This window comes from Filicampus tigris, chromosome 5, assembly GCF_054856515.1.
Source record: "Filicampus tigris isolate MCC_2025a chromosome 5, RoL_Ftig_1.0, whole genome shotgun sequence".
NCBI lineage: Eukaryota > Metazoa > Chordata > Actinopteri > Syngnathiformes > Syngnathidae > Filicampus > Filicampus tigris.
Window position 1 is genome coordinate 14,613,140 of NC_141221.1, and position 25,883 is coordinate 14,639,022.

At 40.5% G+C, this 25,883-nt stretch overlaps 1 protein-coding gene across 2 annotated transcripts in view; it reads right to left on the bottom strand.

The window, feature by feature from the left end:
• Positions 1-25,883, bottom strand: part of arl15a (ADP-ribosylation factor-like 15a) — a 94,736-nt gene that overhangs the window by 24,068 nt on the left and 44,785 nt on the right. For both annotated transcript variants that reach the window (XM_086031118.1, XM_086031117.1), the window contains exon 4: positions 19,600-19,808. In XM_086031118.1, the coding sequence (XP_085887244.1) occupies positions 19,600-19,808 (209 nt within the window). The remainder of the gene's footprint in view (positions 1-19,599; positions 19,809-25,883) is intronic.

The window sequence follows — 25,883 nt, forward strand, 5'->3', positions numbered from 1 at the left end:
AACAGTGTCTGCTTAGGTATACACACGTACGCACGCACAACACACATAATCATTATTTGTTTCAGAGTTGGACTGAGTCAAGACATTTGTTAAAGACATTCTTTTATGACGTATTAGGTATTTGACTTTAAGTATAAGTTAAATATGGGAATGATCAGAATGTATGACTTGTTTGAAAACTCTTTTTGAAGCTGCCAGTTGCATCACCAAACAATTGCAGTTGAAGCAGTTTTTTTTACGTTAATTGTAGCCTATGTTGTTTAATAGGTTCCCTATCATGCAACCACACAGATGGCTCCTTCTCGGGACCCTTCGCCAGCAACTGTGACACTGTCACAGAGAGAAGCAGTCATGGTGAAAAGAGAGCGTAAAAAAGGAGCTGGCATATGAGTAAGGCCCACAGGTTTGGCATCAAGGGGGCTTGGCAGAATCAGCGCTAAAGGTGGCTGAGTGCATTCCCAACCCTGGCAGAAGAAATGCAACTGTTGTTTAGGTTCAGACGAGCTGGCCCTCAGAAAGGACACCGCGGGAGTAAGGTGGACGGGTGGGCGGCCCAGACAGGGACAGATGAGGACACTAGAGCTCTGGCTCCCACCCACACCCACCTCGAAAAAAAAAAAAAATTGTGTCAAACGGTTTCCAGAGGAAACAACTGGGCGGAATTGAAGTCTGACAAACAATACAGAAAAATCTGCACTCTACTTGATTGATTGAAGCTTCCATACAGACTTGTTCCATTTATACTTTTACACTTTTTTGAAGGTAGTGTAAAGATTAATGCACATCAATCTAATTTATGACTACGGTTGGGCATCGTTTGAATTTGGACAATTCCGATTCTTTGATTCGATTCCTGTTCCTAACGATTCTCGATTCCGATTCTTAACAAAAAAAAAGGGAGTTCTTTTTGGACAAATCACATGAATTTCTCTGTTCTTCAATTTATTAACTTAACCATGGATTATTCAAAGGCTGTTTTTAACCAGTATATTTAATTTCATACATTTTTTGTATTATTATTTAGTATTATTTTTCACAAAAGCTTTATTTTTGAGAAGTTCAGGACAATACAATAATGCAGTTGTTACTGAAAGCATGCTACTGAACACCAATTGATTGGCTAACCTTGTCTTGCTTTAGAAAGAAAATATATATGACAAACACAACGCTACATTTTAAGGGCAAGCAAGTAAAGCCGATCTAATCCAAGCAGTCTATGTAACCATATGACGTATCTGTATGTACAGTATTTCTGTATGCGTATGCTATAAGATAAATATTAGCTGGATATGTGCATTTGTGTGTGAAACCACGCCCTGCCCAAATGTCAATCAAATGCCAGTGCTACGACCCGGAAAAATGGATGCTACTTCCAGTGACTGTAATACAATCTATCCCACCGGCCGTTTCGGGGCTTTTCCATGCCACAACAACGAGGCGCTCTAAAGAGGCCAACCCAGCATGAAGCCTCTGTCCACGAGCTATCACATCGGACTCCCCCTCCAAACCCTTGGTCTTCTGTCTTTCCGTGTGACGTATATGCACTCACGGCCAACAATGAGGCATTCTAATGCGACTAATCCAACAAACTATCCAAAGGGAAGATTTTCCCGTGTATGTCTTAGGACTATTTTATCTTTCTCATTCTCGCCATAGTTCATTTATATTTTACTTGCTTGATTTTAACTTGAGTGCGATGCCGAGCGTCGGATATGGCTAACTGGCGCTAGCATGCCAAAGACAGGGAACTCCTTTACTTGTACACACGTCTCCGTCCGGAGGTGTTTAATCGGGTTATCATGCATGATATCATTTTATTGTAAAAGTGGTCATTTTGGCCATTGAACAAAGTTACGCCGCTCGCTCGCTCGATGTGAGGATGGCGCATGGCTGCTGGGCCCGCATGCATGCTCTGTTGGGTTAGCCGCTTCTTCTTCGTTGGTTTAGCGGATTCTTCTTCGTTGGTGTAGCGGATTCTTCTTCGTTGGTGTAGCAGCTTCTTCTTCGTTGGTTGAACTTCTTCGTGTTTGGAGGCAGTTGCATGCTGTCTACATCACGCACCGTGCGATCGGGGTTGTTTGTAATTTTTTTCTATCCAACCTGTCAATCGCGATACATACTGATATTGAATTATCGGTCCAGTCCTTATAGCTTGTCAATTTTACATTTGTTTTTATTTTTAGTGTGGTTTCTCGCCTTGCCAACATTCATCATCATTCAAATTTACCAAAGTGGCCCCATAGGAAGAAGGTAAATGTTGAGAAACAAAAAGAATTTACCAAATCATTCTTTCAACACATTCCAAACAGAGGTCTAGTGCTCAAAACACCCTTTCTCAACTTTACTTGATTCCTTCCTTTCAATAGCAAACGAACAAATGGGAGACAATATCAAATATTGGTGACAGATTAGTGCAGCAGCATTACAGTGTTTTCCATCTCGGTCCTCATCCATTCGCTGATGTTTAAGAGGGGAGCTGCTGTCTAGGTAGCAATGTTGACAACTATTTGACACATTTGAAGATTTGTGATAAACTAAGCAAAACGGTTGAGCCACATTCGTTTATGTGGTTCATGAGTGGAGACGATGGAAATATGGCTGACCTACATGTTCATACTTGTTGCCAAAAAGCCTCTCGGAACATTCTGGAAGTCTGATAGGAACTTTTGCGGAAGGTCTGCCCCCATCTGTGTGTTTTTGAATTGAATTTCCATCAAGTCCTCTCTGAATGTTGTCTTGTGTGTTGAACCAATCTCGCGTCAATACATGCCAGGTTGGATTAATGATTATACAAATAGCTTTCCACAGAGACATCATTTTACTCCCGATGGTGTTTTTGTGGCCAGAGGAAAATACAACTATGTGCAAGTAGACCACACTAAAGGCCTTCCAAAACATTTCCAGTTATTCCATTGTTAGCTTTGCAAACCTTACCCAACAATAAATGAGAATGTGAGTTTGAACAGCTACATCCATGATGTCACACAAGACCTCAACGTATCCTAAAGGCTTCTTTATACTCCCGTGGGCGACATCCGCGAGCACGTCACCGCGGCAATACCGCGTGCAGTTTGCCTTCATACTTGCGCGCAACCCGCACGGTGTTGTGTTGAAAATGTGTTGCAGTTTCACTCCAAGTCAGGAGGTGTCTCTTCGGCTGATACTGACGAGGGTGCCCGCAGGCTAGAATTTGCTCTTCCTTTTATGGACGGTCTGCGTTTTTGCGGCCGAGCAACGATCAAAACGACAGCGACAACAATGGATACCATGCCCGCTACAACAAAGGGACCTAGATGACTAGACGATGCATTCGTATTGCGAAAACGAGCTGGAAGGTGGTGTAGCACATAAAAACATTATTCTAAAATAATATGAGAACCTAGACCTGTGACTTGTGTCACAGATGAGCCGTGATTGGTCGTTACCTGAGCCCACGGCAGTTGTGATGTCATTTTCAGTAGACAGAAGTGACAAAATGGCTGCCCCCGGAGATAGCTAAAAACGGGTGGAATTTTTGTTGCTTAACTCATATTTCACAAACACAATATTAATCAGAATGCCGTGTTTCAACTAGTGGGCTTACATAGAACATATTCTTGAAAAAAAATATGTGTGGGTGATTTCCACTTTAAAGGTCAGCAGGCATCTTGAAGCAGAATGTTCTGAACTTATTAGGTTCAACTGTCAACATGTATTTCTCACTGCCAGACATTTTCAGACCCTCTTTTACCCTAATGTTTCAAAAAAATTGAAAGAAATTCCTGGGATTGAATAGCTGGACTGTGAAAAGACAAATAAATATTGACTTGGTAGTGAATGAGTTAAACTCATTGAATTAGAAGGCAATTCACATTTATTTCAGTTATTGTAAACTAATTAAAGTACATTTTGAACAGTCACCCAATTAGTAAGTGATTAATTATATCATTGAGGCCTGCCATGTGATTGGCAAGGTTTTGCAACACTAAAAAAAAGCTACATAAAATAATAAGCAGCTCTATGAACCTCAATTCTTTTGATTGATTGATTGATTTGATCAAATGATTGAGCTGTTCCTGTGAACGCGTGGAAAAAACAAAGACCACAATGATTGGAACTCGACAAGGAAAGTATCTGTCAAGGTTTTATCAAGAATAGACTGTGCTTTGATTGTCTGCCAATCCTGTCATCACAATTTATTTCTGCAGAAACTTCCAAAGGCATGCCATGAAATTCAGGTTACATCATGTTACGCCACAGAGCTTCTCTGTCTTCCAAAGGGCCATAAACTCTCAAGGTATACAGTCAAATGTAAGCAGTGGGAGTATTTTTCCATAGCAACCTTAAAAAAAAAAAACAATCGGTCGGTGTGGTCTTCTGAAGAAACAGTCTTGTATCTCTTTTTCCTTCACTTCACAGAGCTTAACATGGCATCCATTAAAGGCCTCTATACACCAACCCGACGTCACCCATCGAAAAGTCGGTACACGCCGTCTGTTTGGTGCGGCGCATAGCGTCGTAAAGTCGGAGCCGTTGTTGGGGCGTCCGGGGGGCGTGTTTGGCCGATTCAACACGTACAATCGAGTTGGTCTGTCGGGACAAATGATCACCTTGATTGGCTGTTAGCTAGCGATTCAGTGCACTGGACAAGAACGGGGAGTGACGGAAAGCGGACAAACGGTGAAAATTGAAGGTATTCCTCAAGAAATAAATCAACTTTGTAAAATTGTGCAAAGGGGAGAAAAAAAAAAGCATCAACATCTGCAAGCATTTCCACTGATTACCACTAAACACTTCCCTTGCACATGACAGCTACAACAGGTAACGGCAAATAATACACATGAAAGACGATCCTCGCTGATGCAGATGCAACACAACATAACCACCTCCCTCCCCACCTCGCTCTTGGCAGAGCGCAGCAATTTCCACCTGGATGGCCTTCAACTATGTGCCAAGAGGATGTCACGGCAGTTCCATATCCTCTGTGTGACAGTGTAATTCCCTCTGCCCTGCAGCCATGTCTGCAAAACTCAGACAGTTTACATGTTCATGTGGCTACATCTCACTGGGGAAGAGTGACATGCCAAGTATTCTGCGCATTCATTTGATTTCTGGCACTCGGAGATTAACCCCTGCGACATGTGCTGTCAGAGGTGTGATAAAGTCAAAGCGGGAGGTGTGTTTGATCTTTCATTGAGTCTGGGGTAGCGCAGCCATGTGGCTTTGTTACTGGCTGACTGTTGAGTCTTTGCTTTGTTACATTTTAATATATGATTACCGCTACCTTAGCAGCACGGTAATGACAGTATTATGTGGGTGAATGGACATGGGGAGAAGGAATCTGTCAAGCTGCAGACATTATCCAATGCAGCTATGTAGAAAGAAATCACACATAATTAGGTAATTATCTATTTCACACTTGATTACAGAGGAAAGTGAATTTAATTACCTTTCTAAATCCAAGGCTAAGATGTAAAGATCACTCACTATAATGCAATGTGACTTGTTTAAAAACGCCTTGTCATGCTATGCCCATTTTAGGGATTGCCAGCTAAAATTGGGAAACTTTATGTCTTTGTGTTTTCAGAAAGTCGGACCCGCTATCAAAAGTTTGAAAAAAAAAAAAAAAAAAAAAACCTCTGACGTCACATTAATCCATTAATTAAGGCCTAAAGTGCCTGGCTCAACACCTCCCCAAAATCTATGAGCGACTATAGAATCACCCTTTTTTTTCATGGAAATTCAACACCTCCAAAATACTTGATATCTCAGGCCGTGTAGCAGATAGAAGCATAATTCCAAAAGAATTTGAGAGCATAGGCATTTGGCTACCTGCCACATTCATCCTTGGACGTGATAAGAACTAATGAGATGAACAAAGGAGGAGCATGTTGATATTTGCAATCTGAATCTGCAAGATATAAAAACTTGGAGTGTACGTCTGTTTACACGAGTCAAAATAAATAATAATAATATGAACTAAAATAAAATATAGCAATGTTCTTTTTGGAAAGAAAAGCAGTGATTTTGTTTTAAATCTTTGCACATTGGCGTGTGTTTTTGTGATAACATGTTAATATTTGTAAATACGTAATTTGATTATGACTGCGTATAATTTTGTTTAGCATGACTGTAACAGCATATATCCACAACTGGCAGCTTATCAAAACAATGCAATGTACTGCTTTGTACAGATATAAATATTTAAATAAGTAAAATGTAATATCTAGAAAGAAACAACTGTGTGTATTTCTGTGACATAAGATGATATCAGTAATGCTGGATGAAACAAACTTGTTTTGGGGAAAAAAAAAATGTTTCAAAACTTGTTTGGTATCGGGAGAAAGAAAGCAAATCACAGAAGAAAAAAAAAAAGTTGAAACGACGGTTGACAGCTTGATTAAAAGCAGAAATCGGAAATGCGGTCAAAGTCGTCACCGGGGAGACATTTGACATTTTTAAAATATATTATTCTATAAGTACCGGATATGGATCACAATGTATTATGTGCCACGCTAAGAATGCCTTGACGTGATTATGGCTGGGTTTGTGTACATCCGTATATCAAGGAGGCAGGTGATAAAACAACGACTCCTACAACCGTGTTGGATTTCAAAGCAGTGTGAAAATTGAACGCTGAATTTCTTAAATACAGAATGTTGCAGTCATTAGAGGTATCTTAAGTCACCTAATGAACCTGAGTCGATAAATGGGTAATATATTAAGCGTTGACCATTGAAGACAGCAAGAACCAAGAAACACCACCCACCCCGCCAAGCTAAGACTTATCAGACAACTGAAGCTGCAAACGTAAAATGACCCGGTGACTGGTAAAGCTCTTGGGAGAGCTATGTCTGCTTTCCGGGCTCATCCATCAACCCAGAGACAGCGTTATTTATACTTCAGAGACAAAAGAAAAGACTGACTCTGGATGCTCACACCTCTGTGAATGCGGAAAATGGGAATTAGTTGGTGGTGGTTCCAGATTCATCTTGATTTCGTCTTTGATAGTCACAAATGGTGGAAACCAACAACAAAAGAAGGCTCGAGTAAATTCTTATATTTTCATGGCTGGTTTTCAGAAGAGATTCTTACACATATGTAATTTAAATCCAATTTGAAGCCACAGTGTCTGAGTGTAATCTTTCATTCACATCCCTTAGCTTCTTCGCCCTCCACAGACGGGCCACAACACCGTCCCGGTCCTGCCCTCCTGGCCTGCAGGTCATTGGACGCGCCGATTACCCGCAAGTCCTTGACACAAGACAAATCTGTGCGCTTTCATCTGTGTCGGTGGGTCGCCCCTCAAAGCCTTGTTACAGGATTGGCGCTCACCAATTAGCACAATTAGCTTTTGGCAAGCCTCCGGGGGCGTCACATGGCACCAGCTTTGCACTGATGGTACCTGACAAGCCCGCAGATCAGTCATGTCTGCCATTGCAGGGGGTAGGTTTGTTCAAGAATTAACCGCAAAATGAAAAAAATATATAGCTTCAATGAAACTAAAATGCTTGTGGATTTACGAGGAGACATACTGGCTTATTATTGTGAACTGTTGCTCAAGTGATGCATCCATTTTTGTGGGTCCGAAGCATCTTACCAAAGTTGTCTTTTGTCTACCATTGTAGGGAATGTTTTTATTTATAAGCTCCAGTTTGCTTGCTGTATTTACACAATGTTGTAATGAGGGATTCGCACGTTAAAAAGAAAGAAAATATTGGCATATGGTGGCTTTATGTGACAAAATGTATCCCAAGCCAGAAATAAATGTGTGTGTGTGAGTGGGGGGGCCTTAAGAGGTGAACATCTGGAGGTGGTTGTACCATAAAGGAACGCAGATGCTTTAAGTAAAAGGCTCTGGATTGAGAATGGATCATCATTGTGTTAATGTACAGAAAGTGTATGTGTGTGGGCCCAGTTTATAGCGTTTAATCATTTAGAAAAGATACATCAACATCTGACTAGTCAATGTTGATGTTTGATCTGACTAGTCAATGTTGATGTTGGACGCTCAAACAGTGCTATATGTCTATTTCGTCGCAACACGAGATTTCCAACAATCCTCATAACTTATGCAAAATCTCACCTTGCTGTGTTCAAACACAACTAACAAGGAGAGCTACTGTATGCATATATTTAAAAAAAACTAAAATAACTTCTGAGCTGCAGAGTAGTGCTGATAAAACAAACTCAAGGCGATTGGTAGAGAGATAAGTGGAAGGCAAGGTCTGGGGCAATGTGTTCTGCTACAGTACCACTCGTACTTGGAGATTTTCGTTTTCCCTTAGCAGTTTAACTTCCGAGGCAGGCTTGACTGACGAACTTAGGCAAGATCACTATCTGCCCTAAAAACAACTGGGTTTCCTCCTAGCATCAACTCAGTCATTATGGATTCTGTTCGGCAGAGATTGTGCAACATACTCTACTTTTTAAATCTTTCCAGCTGAGAACAGAAAAGATGGAGACTACAGTGTCTATGAATGCAGATGATGTTTTGTAGTAGGACTAAGATGAGGTCACTTGATGACATTCAGAATTACGTCAACAATTTTGGGACCTGGGACTTGTTTGGCTAAACCTAATGTTAAAGACCCAGCTCGATTTAGACCTGGAACTACATGGCTTGCCTAATAAATTTGAAAATCTGTATTTATAAGGGAGTGTGCCAATTGTTCCGTTTTCAAATACAGTAAGGTTTTTGTGTACAATGGCAACATGCAAGGTGTGCCACTCAACAATACTATGAGAGAGCAACTGTGCCCACAAAGACAGGCACAGTGTAATGGCTAATGTGTGGAGAATAAGCATCGACTGAACAAGAATGTTTGCCTTGATTTTTGACTTAAATCCAAGTAAAGACTTGCCTCGGCTTCTTTGTAATTTAGCGGGGCTGGACTTGACTTGCTTGATTTTTGTCCCCGCCTCTGCTCGTAAGTGTGACCACTGCATTGCCCACACAGCTCGCCTGCAGCGGAAAGGTTTATTGATGTACAATACAACAGTTAAATCACGTGCGCAGACATCTGCAGAACTTGTCATGGATGGTTGTGTTGGAGCTACACACCTTGTCTAAAAATATTTTGGTGGTCATTTGGTGGTCTCCATGAAGAGCAAATTAATTATCTTGCCTGAACTCCAAAGACGCTCAAATGAAAACACTCAACCCAGCTAATTCCCTCTGTCTTCCCATTTACTCTACTCTACAGAAAATTCAGTTCAACTTTTACAATGCACATGACAGCCTCAAAATAAAGAGAGCACCTGAATGCCTGAACATCATCAGAAGTAAAGTATCTCAAATAAACATCACTGCAATTTGTTAAGTCTGACATACAACTGGTTTCAAAACTACATACGGTTGTTCTTTGTAATCAAATGAAGTAATAACATGGTCAATTGTCCGAATACAGTTCGATGACCAAGAGATGGCTGAATTCATGTATGATTGCTTTAAAGAGGGGGGAAATTGTAACCGCATCTGGAAGTACTGAATGGAGTTGAAGTAGACATATAGTCTGAAGGAGTCTGTCTTGATATGGGGTTGCACAATGCCAATGCTTTGCCCTATGTAGCAGACAAGTGCTGACCAAACTTATATGAAAGGGTGGAGCCTGGTTGTCCTGTCACAACATTCAGTTTGAGCCCTGAAGACAGACACTGTGTGATCCTCTTATTGAGATGAAGAGTAGTACTTTGCAGTCTCAAGGAACAAAAGCTGTAGAAAAGTTAGCCTTAAATCTTCTTTGGGGATAGAGGTATACATTTGCATGACGGACAAACATCTTAAGAAGGATTGGAGTTTAGACTGGGGGATAAGGCAATCTTTCTTTTTTTTTTTTCCGAACAACAATTTTGTCTTTTACAATAGTAACCAGATATCAAAAATAAAAACAGCAGTTTGTATTTCACAGGTGGAACAGTGAAAAGTGCCACATCACTTCACTCACATCCCACATGTAAACGTGTATCCACAGACCTCCCAGGCTCATTACACCACTCTCTACCCAAGTGGAAAAAGCCCCCCACCCCCAATCACTTTCACCACAGTATCCTCACTCTTGATGGTTCCCAGTAAACATCCACCCCTGTCACCCTCCCTCAAAAATATCCTGGAGGAGGTCAACTGAGAGATTAAGACCCTTCAAATGGGGTCGTGGAGATCAATGATCAAACAGGGAGCCGGGCCCAGCCCCCATGGCCCCTTGTCCACCCACTTTATTATCAGGCTTACTGAAATAGAGACAAAAAAGCTGGCGAACAATTACTTCTCTAAACCATGACCAAGCCACCCTCTTAATCTGCAACGGCAGTGTCACCTATGGCTGTCACTGCACCGATCACCAATCGGGATGTCTCCATCACTTGAGAGTGATGCACAAAACTGCTCTCTGTAATCAGAGCGACGTCACTAGTGAAAGTGCAAAGCATTCAAATATCTTAACATGTTCATTCAAGGCCACTCATTAGCCCTTTCTAAATTCCGTTGGAATTTAGACACATTCCATTATTGACATGCAACGTGATCTTGTGAGCAATCAGTATAATTTTGGGATTTATAAATTTGAAACTGTTCAAAAGGCGGCTCTTCATTTGAGTAATTAGTGTAATTACTAGTACATCCATGGCAAGGCTCTAAATAAGCGGGCTCGGAAAACAATTTGCCAGTCAAATTTCACATTTTGCGCCTCGTCTCAGAGCAATACAGCGAGCGGGTGTTTAAAGTGGAAATCAACCCAAATACATTTTTTTAAGAAAATGTTAACAGCAGACCCACTAGTTGAAACACGGCATTCTGATTAATATTGCGTTTGTGGAATAAGAGTTAAGCAGCATAATCCACCCCTTTTTAAACATCTCAGGGGGCGGTGATTTTGTCACTTCTGTCGACTGAAAATGACATTACAACAGCTCAGGACTCAGGTAACAACCAATCATGGCTCAGCTTTAGAAAACAGGTCAGCATAATACATAAAATATGTATTTTATCAGAATACTTGATTATTCGATGGAATTTTTAGTAGGATACTCGAATACTAAAATATTGGCAAGATGCAGGCCTACAAATCTCTGTTCAATGCTTTTAAATCTTTTTATTAAAATTCATGCTTTAGGGCCCTGGCATTAACCTGCAAAAAATTGCTGCTCAAAAATACAAACGTTAAAGAAAAGAAACATTATTGCAAGTCTGGAGTTGTCAAAGGCATTAGCTTGACCCCTTTGTATAGGCTATTTTTTTTTTTTTTTAGATGTTGACATGAACAGACAGAAGAAGGAAAAGGGTTAACCCTCATGCCAAGATGGAACTCTGAATTGCATGACTAAATACACATATACAGTATAAGGAAGCACTGGAATTCTGAGAGTATTAAGAAGTAAAACTAGAGTGTATGAGTAGTACTTTTTGTCACTTACTCACAGAAGATGATAAAAGGAGAAAATAAGGAACACTTAGTTTCACAAGCTCCCAGGCATTACGACCTGTAATTCAATATGAAAACTCGAAGTGAGTCATGTTTGTAGCAAGTGCAAAGCCAAGAGGCCTTTTGCTTGAACTGCTGTTGAAATGTTTGTGTGATTGTGTAGATCCTGACGACAAAGGGAGAGACGTTCAGTAGTCAGGAAGAGCCCAGACAAAAACTTCATTTTTAGAGAAAATGACTCCTCGGGTGAGCTGAAAGAGACATACGAAACGTCTGCGTCACTGAAGCAATGTGTGTCTGTCTGACTGTTTCTGTCAAAAGATGGCAAATTGATGATTAATGATATGTTTGCTGTCTCCATTCTGCTTCTTGGTACGGTAGTCCACATTGGAGGGAAGTTAATACCAGAAATAATGTTTTAAAAAGAGGTGACGTCATACGGAGTAATTCACCTTGCTGGTCTTATAAGGCGATTACACTTTTGAGTTGTAGCTTGTCTATGTGCTGTAACTCTTGTCACAATGCAGAGGCAGATCTTGATTTTGTCTAGTGAAAACAGATGTTCTCCAACTCATACCAGGCATTGTTTTCCTCACACTGGACTAAAGTTTAAAGAGATGATTCAGGACCAGATTACCTTGGGTTTGAAGGAGTAACCGAGTCTGTTGGAGGGGCTGATCTGTTCTGTCATCTGGGGATTTGACATCAAAGTTTGATTCTTCAAGTTCGTGAATTTGGAGAAGAGACGCCGTCATGGGTAATAAGGCTGGATTATACAAGCCAACAAACCTTCGTCTTTTCATCTTCTTCATTTGTGTCGTTCCATCTATTTCCCACAAAAGTCAGCTCTGACTCTGATTTGATTTAGGGATTACAGAGTATGACCAGTTTCAGTTTCTCATATTTCTCTACCTCGGTTAGCAAAAGAGCTAACAACCACAGAGCGCCGCTTCTAGCCACAAACACAGACAGCATTTTCTAAAACAAGAGCTTCTCGTGGACGCAGTCCATTAGGCCCAACCATCCAAACAGACCTGCTTTGTTGAGGTGTTATATCAACAGGGTGACCTCCCTCCACTCCTGCCCGGCTTCCTTGGGCCCCCCAATGGCAGGAGATTGATGTCAACAAGGAATTTTGTCCCATGTTTCCTTCCAACTCCTCCAGACCCACCCAGCTCCTGGCAAACACTTGCACCAGCACAGAGAGTCCCAGTGAGGCCTTCGCAGGTCTGCAGAGCCGTATTTAGGCACCAGCACCTTCCTTCACCCCTCACTCTGGCCGTGCCGGAAACACCCAAAGTAACTGATGTGATGCTGTAAACAAGGAGTGCCGTTAGAAAACAGCACTAACCAATGCCAGCGTGTTTGTATGTTGAGGAAATGAGCCACCTTTTCTGTCAACACAGCAGTTCCTGTGAGAAGGCGGCCAAAACGGCCACGTCATTTGTATACAGTGTCATCACCAGGGGAGAATTTAGACCAACTAAATTTGTGTTTTTCACTTTTCCCCCCCCCCCACAAATGTCAAATATTCACAAGAACCTGCAACACAGCTGGTGTCTTTGGGGGTTAGTGGAATTCACAAGGAAACCTGTTGCAAACAGGATCCTTGTTCCAATAAGTCCCTGCACTGAAACATAATTTCACTCGTGGTGGCAAAATGAAATCAAAAGTAAAAATCACATTCACATGGTTAATAATTGACTCAACATGATTTTCATTTTTCGGCTTCAATCAGTGGTTGTAACGTTATACAGACCATGTAATGACTGTGAGCTCTCACATTTATACCAACATTGTTCTAAATGCCATACAGCAGGAGTGCCCGACCAGTCGATCGTGGTCAAGATCTAAATTCTGGTCATTTTTATGTGAGAGTCCTGGATCTTTTAATAGAAGCAAATGATCAAAAATAAAATATAGTACGAACACGTATTTTACATATGCGCGTGTATTATGTTCATATTTAAAAACGGCCTTTTTGTCATACATCTGTGTAGGACGTGCATGGTCCTGTGTAAAGTAGCACAATGTAAAAACTGCGGCCCCTCTCACCTTTGAAGGTCCCCATCCTTGTTATAGTTTATGGTCAAACACAACATTCACACTTAATCTTACATCTCGATACCCACTTATCATGCTGTTTGTCTAGGAAGTTATTTTGTTGAGACGCTTTCATCGAAATTGGCCGTGAATGTTGCTAGCCTCCTGCATGTGACATGACAACAGATAGACTGTAAAAAAAAAAAAAAAAAAAAAAAGCTTCAGCATTGAGAAAGTTTGCTTGAAGTAGCTCCTCCAGTGCCTCAAAACGTCTGAAAAGCAATGTGCATTCACCCTGAACATGACTTACATGTAAAAAGCTAATGGAAATTGTCATGAATAATTAAAAGATGCATAGCATACAGGGTATATATGGTTTCTCCTATAGGGCACATGTGACATCATTTCAGTATTTTGAGAGGCAACGCTGCATGTGGATTTCTTTGATATGACTTTCCAATTGCTTCTTTTTCAAGTTTATGTTGATGTAAAACTCGAAAAAAGCAGTTTAGCCAAAAGATGTTATAAAAGAAATAATAGTGTGGTAGTAATAGCGTAACATTGGCAATCAGCACCAAGTTTAATTCTAAAACAATTTTACAACAAATAGAGCTTCATCCCCAGAAAAACACACCCATATACTTTATGAGCCTTACTAAAATGGGATAACTTCACAATCTAAGAACCCTGCTACAAAATGGATACTGTCGGACAAGGATGTTTCTTGAACTGAACTTCCAACCTGTGCAGAGGAGACACAACCGCACTTACACTGGGCCACTAGTGAGACATGTTTCAGACATGTACCTGTGTACTCTTAAGTGTAACTGTCATTTAATATTAAGCACCTTAGTGAAGCATCTTGACCTTTATCAATAAGTCATGACAAGACAAACAATTGAGTAGAACCTCTTATTTTTTGAATAATTTACCACAGATGGGGAATTTATAATTCAGAAGCAAATACGCATTTTATTAATATAGAATGTGATGATTGCAGTAATGAGGTTATTGCATCGAACAATTCAAATGCTTGGGAAATTAACTGTTCTTGACCAACTTTGGCTATTTAAATGACAAAGGGAGATTCGTGGATGCCACAGCAGATGCTTACTTGGATGTAGAGCCCATAGCTGACATGATGTCATGATGCATTCTTTAGACAGCAAACTTGCGGAGACGAAATGTTGCCATTTTGGAAAGTTTGGAGAAGGGGAAGAGAATGCCGCCTTCATCTACTGGCATTGAAATTAACTCATTCACTGCCAGATATTTTCAGAACCCCCTTTTACCGTAACGTTTGAAAAAAATTTGAAAAAAATATAAATAAATTCCTGGGATTGAATGGCTGGACTGGGAAAAGACAAATACATATGTGAAGGGCAGCGAATGAGTTAAGCATGGGGTGGTTACTGGTTTCAAGATATACCACAGTTTTAGAAAGACCTGGGGCCTCATGTACAAAGAATTGGAAGAATTGGGTAGCTTTCATATTGAAACACTGCGTACGGCAGGGGTGTCAAACTCATTTCACATTGTGGGCCACATACAGCCTCGGTAGAGGGCCGGACCATTAAAACAATACCATCCTCAGCTATAAATAACCAAAATATCATGCATTTCCTCTGTTTTGGTGTAAAGAAGCACATGAACATTAGGGAAATGTTGAAATTTAATGAACATTCCTTATACAAAACATTTCATGAAACACCTTAGATTTCCTTAGACAAACGTGCAATTTACTTTTATCATTCACATATATGCATTGCAACTGATCCCACTGATTGTACAAAGGCACAAAACTTTGAACAAGTAATTAGCATTGAAAAATATAGTAATGCACTTTAAGATTAAACGAGATTCATAAAGGAGGAATTTTTAAACAATGTTGTCTTCTACTCTGTTTGACACCCCTGCCGTACGGCCAAAGCCCCAGCAATAAATAAACAATTGCATAAATAATATATAATATATAATATATATATATAATATATGATATATATATATATAATATATATATGATATATATATATATAATATATATATGATATATATATATATATGATATATATATATATATATATATATATATATATATATATACATATATATATATATATATATATACATATATACACAATAGCTTGCATTCAATGGGAAAAAAGTTGATAAAAGACTTTGACACTGGTCCATGCCTAATTGAAATTATACTGAAATACAGCATAGACCATTATAACTGTCAATTGGGTGATTCAATACACCCTGAAACAGCCTTGGAGGAGACCCCTGCAGATGTTGAGCAAATGTTTGGTTAACATATGGAGGCCCGCTGCTTTCTTCTGGCACACTCCATTGGTCGCGCAACTTTACCATTTCCTTGTTTCTTTTCAAGCGTGTAGGGGGAACAATATAATCTGGAAGCAAGACTGCCATGACTTCATTGACGGGAAGCCGTACGGAGGCAAGGAAGCACGTGGTGTGGGCAGTGACTGGTTGCGGTTTCATCTCAGCAACGCTTCTTTTGTGAGTCACTGAATACCAAGTGACACAGTCATGATTCAGTGATAATACAGTCACACTGTTAGAATGCAATCTTAAACATAATACAAACGGCATCAATGACTAAACAGAAGAATACATCACATACGAGTTCGTGTTCGTAAATATATATATATTTTTTCATTCATTCATTTAGTGCCAGGCATTTTCAGACGCTCTTTTATCCTAACGTTTGAGAAATATTGAAAAATATATAAATACGTTCCTGGGATTGAATGGCTGGACTGTGAAAAAACAAATAAATATCTCCTTGGCAGTGAATGAGTTAAATAAATGTTGATTGATTAACTCAATCCCAAAAAGGAAGACGCAGGTTTCTACAGAAGTGGGCATGGGCGAGAATAGACAATATAGACAATATATGTAGCCTATAATGTATTTAAATTGCTTGGTGGCGCAGGGTGGGCGACTGCGCCTCGCTCACTTATAACCCGGAAATGGATTTCCGGCTGTGTGAAAGCTTTTGTGCATTTTGATTGACTATAATTTGCAACATTTCTACATCGTGCAACAGCGATTCCAATTTTGAATCGCCGCAAAACCAGTTGCTGAGACTCGGCCACTAGTGAAATCTTGTAGCAGACGCCCGCACACTGGCCGAGTGTTGAGTGGAGGTCCGCTGCATCACTCAGTGTGTGAGTGCCGGCCCTTAAATCTATATCAGGGGTGGGCACTTCCGGCCGTATCCTGAATGTTTTATATGTCACCCTGGTGCAACCCACCTGATTCAAATGAACAGCATCATTATCCAGTTTCTGCAGACCTTTCTGATTATATGATCATTTGAATCAGGTGTGTTGCAGCAGGGACAGATGGAAAACAGGCAGTTCACCAGCCCTCGAGGGCTGGAATTGCCCACCCCTGATCTATATAGAGCAATGCATCCGAACAAGCTCCCTGTGATTTTGTTCCCCTCATTCCCAAGTTCAAGGAGGTCATTAAGGGGACCCGTTTTGTTGACGTAGCTGCGCGAGAACCTGGATGAATCCTTCCAGGAGTGCACAAAGGCGTGGGTGGCTGGAAAAAGTCTCTTTGACTACAACGGGATAAATTCAAAGGGGAAAACCTGTAGTTGAAATCCGTGCCAACAGTCCTGGAACTTATCTGACACACCTCATATGTGTGCATGTGAGCCAAATTTGGTGATATTAAAAGTCGTTTGGGTGCAGTGAGCAAGGGAAACCTGAGAAAGGGTTTGCAGGTCATAAATAGCGTCGATAAATACAAAATAGCATCATGGTCATCAGAGCTTTAATGTCCCAATGATGGATTTTACATAGTTGAGCGAGGCACACATCACATCAGTAATAGGAGCAGACCTACTTTATGTAAGTCATTCCATTGAACTGACATGGCCTTCCCAACAAAGTGCAAATGAGGCCTTTGGGCGACATCCATCCCCATTCATCCATCCACATCAGCCAGTCACACGTGTCATTGGTGTTTGCAAACAGTAGCAAAAAGTCAATATGTCCAGAAATTGATACAACGGCGGGTCAAACATGGCAAAGGACACATCATGCTAAGGCCAGTGAGCCAGTGCGCGCAGCTAACAGGCCGGATTAACTGGCTACGTTATGGGCACCAACAAAGAGAGCAATGTTGTAGCGTCCGCTAGGAGCGCTTGCAATTTAAACCATCAATGAGATTAGTGGGTTTCCGTGACCGGTGTGACTTGCGCACAAATGCAATCAATCCATACTAATGACTTAACCCAAGTTAAACTGATTGAGGGGCAGTCAAAAGGTTCCACTTTGGGTCATAATAACACAATCTGGTAGAGGACTTTTCTCACTATCATTTCCCAGAGCGGATTTCCCATCCCTTTCGAGCCGTAACACCGGTGGTCCGAGCAAGGAAATACAGATGGCCCTCGCTGCAGGCATCCATCTAAGTGAATCCTTCAGAGACATTAAAATAGTCATCGGCAGATGATGTATGTGCGCGTGAACGGGTTTGTAGGAAAGTGAGGATCCAGGTTTTTTGAAAAACGAGCGAGAGTTGTACTGGGAAGGCCAGCCATAACATCCTATACTGGAGTGGTGAAGCGAGCAAGGAGGACACGAGAGTATAGGGAGAGAGAAAAGAAAGGTGGAACAGACTATCCTAGTTGTTTTTTGTTTTTTTTTCCCTGCCTCCGCAAAGAGTGATTAATTGTGTTCAGCACGGAGGTGATAACACGACCTATAACTACATGACTATTCCATGACATTTATGCCTTTGTATCTCTTGTCATAATAACAAATTACCGAGCAAGACAAAGACAAATGTTTGATATGGGGTTCTGAGTTGGCCATGAGTATGATGACATCCTACTCAGTGACTATACAGGAGGAGTCAGAAGAGCAAAGTGTTCAATAGAAGTCAAGGATGCACTCAAAAATAAATGGAGCTGTTCCAGCATAAAAGTTATAGCGCAAACAATAATTGGCTAAATAGTAAAACAAGTTTATGTGCTTCAAGGGAGGTTAAAAACATTTTTTTTAAAAAAGGAACTGGGGGAATTTGTGTGCTTGAGCCCAAAAAATGTTTCATGGACAATTTGCTATAAAGGATGAAGAGTGAGCGCCCTAAAAAATAAAAAACTGCCGTTTGTTCTTGACCCCAAACACACAAGTATGCAGCGGTGTCTTGATGTAGTATTTGCTCTGTGACCGCACTCGTAACTCAAAAGATTTGCATCTCAAATCGTCAGTCATGAAGAAGATGCTCACAACTGCTCAGTAAGGCACAGTAATATTCTGCGATGTTTGCTGAGGATAAAGAATCTATGCCTGTTTCAAAAAACTCGTAAATCTGGTCAGTCCTAAATCAGGGCGACACTGTACTACAAAAGTGAACTAATTTGGGGAGAAATCAAAGGATTAACTGTTTCCATTCATTATCGAGCTTCTGAAGTTAAACAAAAGTAGAAGAAACATAAAACAACGTCCGTGCTTAATTTGTGCTGCAAGGCAAATCCACCACTCCCGAATATGTAAATATTTCAACATGGTCCTAAGAGTATTACAAATACGTTTGACCGTTTCACAAAGTTTCATGTAATATGACTGGAGAAATATGAACTATAACAACGCAACTTCTTAATGTTGAACACACGGGTGGACAATGGCTGGCACACTCTCCTGAAAAAAGAATTCGGTTTCCCCAACTGATGGAACGTCCGTGTTATCCGACGTGTGGCGTAGTTGACTCTCAAGGTGAAGCACCAGATATCAGTGCAGCACCGCCGCCTAAAATATCCAATGGGTGTCGTGATCAGAGTAGAGCAGTGACCAACACGTTCCTGCATAAATCTATTGCTGGCCATCAAACAATGTAGCAGCATCCAACATATTGGTGGCGATATCCCAAGGGTATATACATCAATAGCTTGCATCCTGTACAATTCATTGAGTGGTTGCGCTTGTGCCAAGTCCGTTTGAATACCAGTTTATAAATCCGGCGCTTGATTAGGGACTAGATGGATACAGTAGTATCCAATAGAAAGTGTTTTGATGTCCTTTCATGTTCCATATTGAGTCAAATGTGTTCAACATATGTGGGGAAAGTTAAGTGGAAGAGCAGTGCCGGAGTGTCCCGAGAGGGCCATTGTTACCTGGTTTGGCGTCCTTGCAGCGGGCTTGTCCTGGTGATTGGCGAGGATGAGGAAAGGCAGCGTACAGAGCTGAGGGTGCTGCAGGGCCGAGTGCAGCTCATTACGCGCCGCCTCAAGGTCCTCGTCTGATGAAGCGCTGTCCAATACGAAGACGACACCCTGCGACCCCTGGTAGTAGCGGCACCAATATTTCTTGATGTTGTCAGCTCCTGTGGAAGGACGTGACGCCATTAGATGGTCAACTTTTGGAGGGAGTCATTGTCATTACTGATGTCACCGTTGGCATGTAAGAAAATAAAACAGGCATCTTGTGGAAAATAGGAATGAAATAAAAATATTTTTAAGATGGCTTATCCTTTTTGTGGGGGCCCATGTGATTGGGGATCCCTGAAGTTAGAGGGTAATAAAATGTGTTCTGTGCTACGATTTTAGGGCATTTAAAATACATTGGTAACTGTTTTTCCTTGATTGGAATGTGTCACTGTTGTTGAATGTGTACAGTGCTACCTTGAGATATGAGTTTAATTCATGACCAGGCCAATTGAATCTCAAATCATCTTTCCCTATTAAAATGAATAGAAAAAGGCAAAAAAAAATGCTTTTTTTAGTTTGACAGTCAATTTCCAACGGGAGTGACCTTAAACAGCTTGAAGCCTCTTTTGAAGAATTGTTCTCTATTTGCCAAACTGCTGATTGTTACAAAGTGAGTTGAGTTTGTTGCCTCCATACAGCACTTGATCTTAAATTTTTTTTACACTCGCATTTTCAAGATTACATTTCCATTCTAGTCGGAAAATGTATTCTATGTGATGTCATTCTTTTCCAAAAGATGCTCTGGGGGACTTGCCACTGCCACATGAGCAATTCTTAAATTGTTGTTTTTCCATCATAAAATTAACAAAGAAAAAAAATGTTGACTTTATAATTTCATATAGGGATTGATCTTTTTTTAAAGACATGAATCCTTGAAGCACATTTTACATCCATCTTTTATCATTTGTTAACATTTCTCTTTACATTTAACTACGCTAGGGCCTGTAGTTCAATCACAATGAAAAATGGAATATCTCAGAACAATAGCTTGAAGCAATTACATCAAGATGGCCGGGTGCTAACGAAACTAGAAGAAGAGGAGATACTGGCAAGTTCTTGCGTAATCAATAACTTAAGAGCTGAGATAAACCGACACTATGCGAAATTAATAACGGAAAATTGCCACTTCCACACAAAAAGCCAAAGGAGACATCTTCCTTCCCCTTTACTCCCCCGTCCCCATGTGCTCAGGCTGCCTTCATCCCTCCCTCCCCTTCCCTGCTGAGACCTCCAGCTGAAGAGGAAAGCTGTTCGACCAAGTGCCACTTGAGAGTGACCCTCTCATCTTTGCCATGTCCGTCACGTCTCATTGGCTCTCGCTGGCAACTTCTGCCACCTATTGGTGTGACGACAGGACTTCTAAACAAGAGATCATGAGTCACAGATTCTAAATAATGTTGAGTGCGTCAAAGATGACTTCCACATAAGATCTTAAATCCATACACTGTTTCTTTTGCTCCGAATACATTTGCGCTTAGACGGGAGTTTTTAACAGCATGTGGGGAGTTGTGTCTCATTTACTGTATGGATTTCAGTTAAAACAGGGAATGGAGAAAAAAAAAACATGTAGAAATAGGAAGTGACAGGACATGTCTTTCTGTGAGGGTCAGGTGGCAAAAGAAGTTCATTTCTCGCTTAGTCAAGTTTAAACTGGTGCGTATGTTGCGTGGAACTACTGTTGCATTACGCACCAGTGCAGCTGTCTTGCACCTAACTCGATGAGAGAGAAAGTCTCTGAAGGAAAGTCGCGCAGCCACAAAACAAGGAGTTGCATGTCTTTTACATTTGGACCGTAACGTATTCATCCGCGGTGTACACTTGTAACACTTATGAAAAATTGAATGAAACGTGGAAAAGGGTTAAGAAAGAGGGGTCAAAGCGAGGTCTCTGTGGAATCAAATGGCTTAACATCTGATCTGAGGAAAACACGTCAAAGCAGCCCACCCACCGGTCCCTTCAGCTCGAGCTCGGCCAAGAAATACTTTGTCAGCCCTCGCTCGCAGATGAAGACAAGCTGAAACAAGGACTCGAATAACTTCATCAACGTGACACATTCTCATTTATTTGGGTGCGCTCTGAGGTCAGTGAGAGATCACTGAAAGTGAAGGTGAATTGTGTGACTCAACACTCAATGATTTACCTAGCAAAATAATTCCAAACAAGGTTTCTTTTCTTTGCAACGGAGGGAAAAACAAAAGCATTGCTCAAATTGAGGACATTTTGTTCAGGAGTTGATGTGGTACAACCGAAGGACACATAATTAAGCCTGCAACACGTTTACTGTGAACCACTTCCCTTTGCGTTTTTCATTTTAACGAGATCAAAAAAACACAAAAACATATTGCCGTGAGCTACTGAGAATCCCTTCAAAAACAAATTACTCTTCCCGACATTACTAATAGAGTCCAGATAGGCACATTTTGTTTATCTTGGGCTACAAATGGATTTTTGTTTGTTTGCTGGAAGAATTTAACAACGGTTCCCGGCCAACTTGAAACATTTTCTCACACACTCTAACCTTGGACTATGCACCTGCCATTCACATTAAGTCGCTGCAGAACAGTGATTCTCAAAGCGTACCTCATTAAATGCGGGATCCACTCTACTGCTATGCAAAGAATCAATGAATTATATCATGAATGAAGGAATGAATGATGTTACATTTTATTAATCCAGTACTGAAAGGTGAAGTTAACCCAAACATATGTTGTTTCAGGAATGTTCTATGCAAGCCCACTAGTCGAAACAAGGCATTCTGATAAATATTGCAAATGTGGAACAAGAGTCAATCCACCCGTTTTTAGCCATCTCGGGGGGGCATTTTGTCACTTCTGTCGACTGAAAATGACATCAAAAAGTTGCTCACGGCTCAGGTAACGACCAATCATGGCTGACCTATTTTCTGGAGCTGAGCCGTGATTGGTCGTTATCTGAGCCCACAGCAGTTGTGATGTCATTTTCAGTCGACAGGAGTAACAAAATGGCCGCCCCCAGAGAGGGCTGAAAACGGGTGGATTTTGCTGCTTAACTCATATTCCACAAACGCAATATTAATCGGAATGCCGTGTTTCAACTCTTGGGCCTGCTGAGAACATATTCTTTAAAAAAATATGTTTGGGTTGATTTCCACTTTAACATTTGTTAAGTACAGTTCAGTTGTGTTTAACTTTTCTTTTTGTTTTTTTGTTTTCAAACAATTACTACTTAAAAAAAAAAAAAAATCATGTGCAATACATTTTAATTAATTTATCGCTTAAGTAGTTCTTTTTAGTTCTTCTTTAGTTCGAGAACCACTGCTCTAGAACTTTTGTCCAATCAGCTCACATGTTCAGGGTGAATCACTGAATGAAAGGTGTTCTCTAAACAAAATGGTAAGAGGGACTTTGGGGGTGTCGACGATCAGCTCTGGCAGTTTGCTTACTTCACTGACGAATGAGCCGAGCGTGGATCTGGAGCTGTGACGTTTGAAACACAGCTGTTTGGAAGTAAACAGTAAACAGGAAGTCCTGGACTGACACATGCGTTAAGACCCACGGCAGATGTATGTGGGAGACCACACTAGACTCCACAAATTAGAAACGGTAACTCTAAATATTTGACATACAGTGCTCAACAAAAACGAGTACATCCCAAGAGTTGTTCAAAAACGTTGAGTTTTTAGTGTGCGCACAAAAAAGCGGCATTTTTCTAATTAATTCATCTAATTCACGTTGAACAAATGAGCGCACACTAGGGATCTCACGATATCCAAATATCACAATACGGTAATATAACGATTTGAACCTCAAGATACGATAATTATCACGATATTGTGGAGAGGTTGGCGATACATAGAAAGCTCACGGTGCTGTATAAAAGCTCACGATACTATCACGATATAAAAAAAAAAAAAAGCCCATATTCAAAACAAAAAAAATCACAATATTCTGTTTTTGTACATAATTACAGCATTCACAAAGAAATAGGCTTGGCCAGTCATGCATCAAATTAAACTGCACTAATAAACTAACCACCAGAGGGTGCCGGACCTGCACTAATGGAAAAAACTTAGACTTTTAAACAGATTTGCTGCTATTAATATCGTGACATGACGACGACAATATATATTGTGGTCATTTTAATGTCGCGATATCACAATATTGCCGATATTGTGACATCCCTAGTGCATACCATTGAAATTCCAATGAAGCTAACATTTAGTATTAAAAAATTGTGTTTCTAGTGTTGACTTAGCTGACTTTTCCACATTTAGAAACTGCATTTTGTAGTTTATGTTAACTGTGGTTGTTTTTGTGAGGTATTAAAATTATTTTAATGGTCTGAAAAACAGAAAGATGGCAAAACCTTTTCCATGGCACTGTAATAAACAAAAACAAAAAAAAACAAAAAACTGCGGAACCACCTACTCTTCAAAAATCCCCAAACCCCAAAAAGTAGATTGCTACTCATCAAAAGAACGTTTTGCAAATATTCTATTCCATATCTGTATGACATTTGGAAATTTGTGACAAAAATTAATCCACAGAACACTCTAGGTTTCTCTGGAACCAGGACGCTGTGCCAAAATGATAATGAAACCTCTAAATCCCTATTTTCCCTATAAAAACCGAACAAAACTTCAAGAATTTGAACAGTCAGTTCCAATCTTCAAACTGAAGATGTCAGTAAAGCTGGCCTTTTCAATCTATTCTCTACTTAGATCTTTGGCAACCTCTGTCTTGAATATGTGATGAGAGACATCAGCACATGTCACAAGACCACATTTCAGCAAGGAACCAAAGGATGACCTCATGTTTTGCTCATTCCAAAAGTAGAACTAGTCTAAACAAGCAGTTTTAAGAGAACAAGGATACAGACCCGAAGTCAAAGTAGTGAAGCAGACTCTCATTGAATGCAATAAGACTCCACCATACGTTGTACCACTTATCGAAATCAAAAAAAGACTCATTTTTTGTTTTTTACAGTGAAGGTATAAGTCATTCAACACCGTGATTAACATTACCAGTGGTTGGCTTGAATGGATGAGACTGTGTTTAACTGAACTTCAATGTCTTGTCTTCATCGTATCACAACAAATAATGCCTTTGCTTTATTGCTCAGCACGGCATCTGTGACACACGGCTCACACAATGTCATAACGGAACTTTGGGGAAAAGTCATTAACGAGCCCTCTGATGCAGATCTGATACACAACCACGACCAAAGGTCTAGCACCAGACTTAAAAGACCAGCGCATAAGATTTACTGACATCTTGAGGTCGAAGATTGCAACCTACGATGCAATTGCAACTTGCAAGGATGGAGATTTCAGATACCCTGGTCCCGTTTGACCTGCATTTTGTTCTTGATCTGTTTTGCTTTAAAACCAGAAGTGCGAAGTAAACCTTTAAGTGGAAGTCAAGCCTAAAAAAATTATTTGCAATAATACGTTCTATGCGGCTCCACTAGTCTAAACACGGTATACTGATTAATCTTGCATTTGTGGAAATTATATACCTGTTTTCTGAAGCTGGGCCGTGATTGGTCATTCCCTGAGGTCTTAGCAACTGTGATGTCATTTTCAGCCCACAGAAAGTTACAAAATGGCCGCCCCCTGAGATGGCTAGAAACGATTGGATTTTGCTGCTTAACTTCATATTCCACAAACGTAATATTAATCGGAATGCCGTGTTTGGACTAGTGGTGCTGAATAGAACATATTTTTGAAATTGATTTGACTTTCCACTTTAATAACGTTTGGAAAAAAATGTAATTGTGACACTAGTTGTCATGCAACATCTTGTTTTTCCTGTCACTTGAGTATTTTTGTTTTGAAGTAACTAAAGGTGTTCAGATTACGGTTTTATGCTGCTGCTTCTGATCATCCATGAGTGAGATCGGCTGATACAGATTCCGATCCCGATCACATGTGAAGGAAAGAGGGAGGTGATTCCAAATTACACAAAGGCTGGTCTACAAAGGAAGAACTGCGGATGATTGTTTTTTGCGATCGACAATGAAAGGCATTGATCGACATATGCCAATCACTACTCCACTCAATTGCAGCCAAATGACTAAATGCTGTGCAGTCTACATGTACGTAGATGTATAAAAATATGTGCATATGTCAAATCTGCCACTGTACTTCCAGCTATGACAGGCAAGACACTAAAGAACAACAGCGATGAGTGTGGATTATTTGGACCACCTCT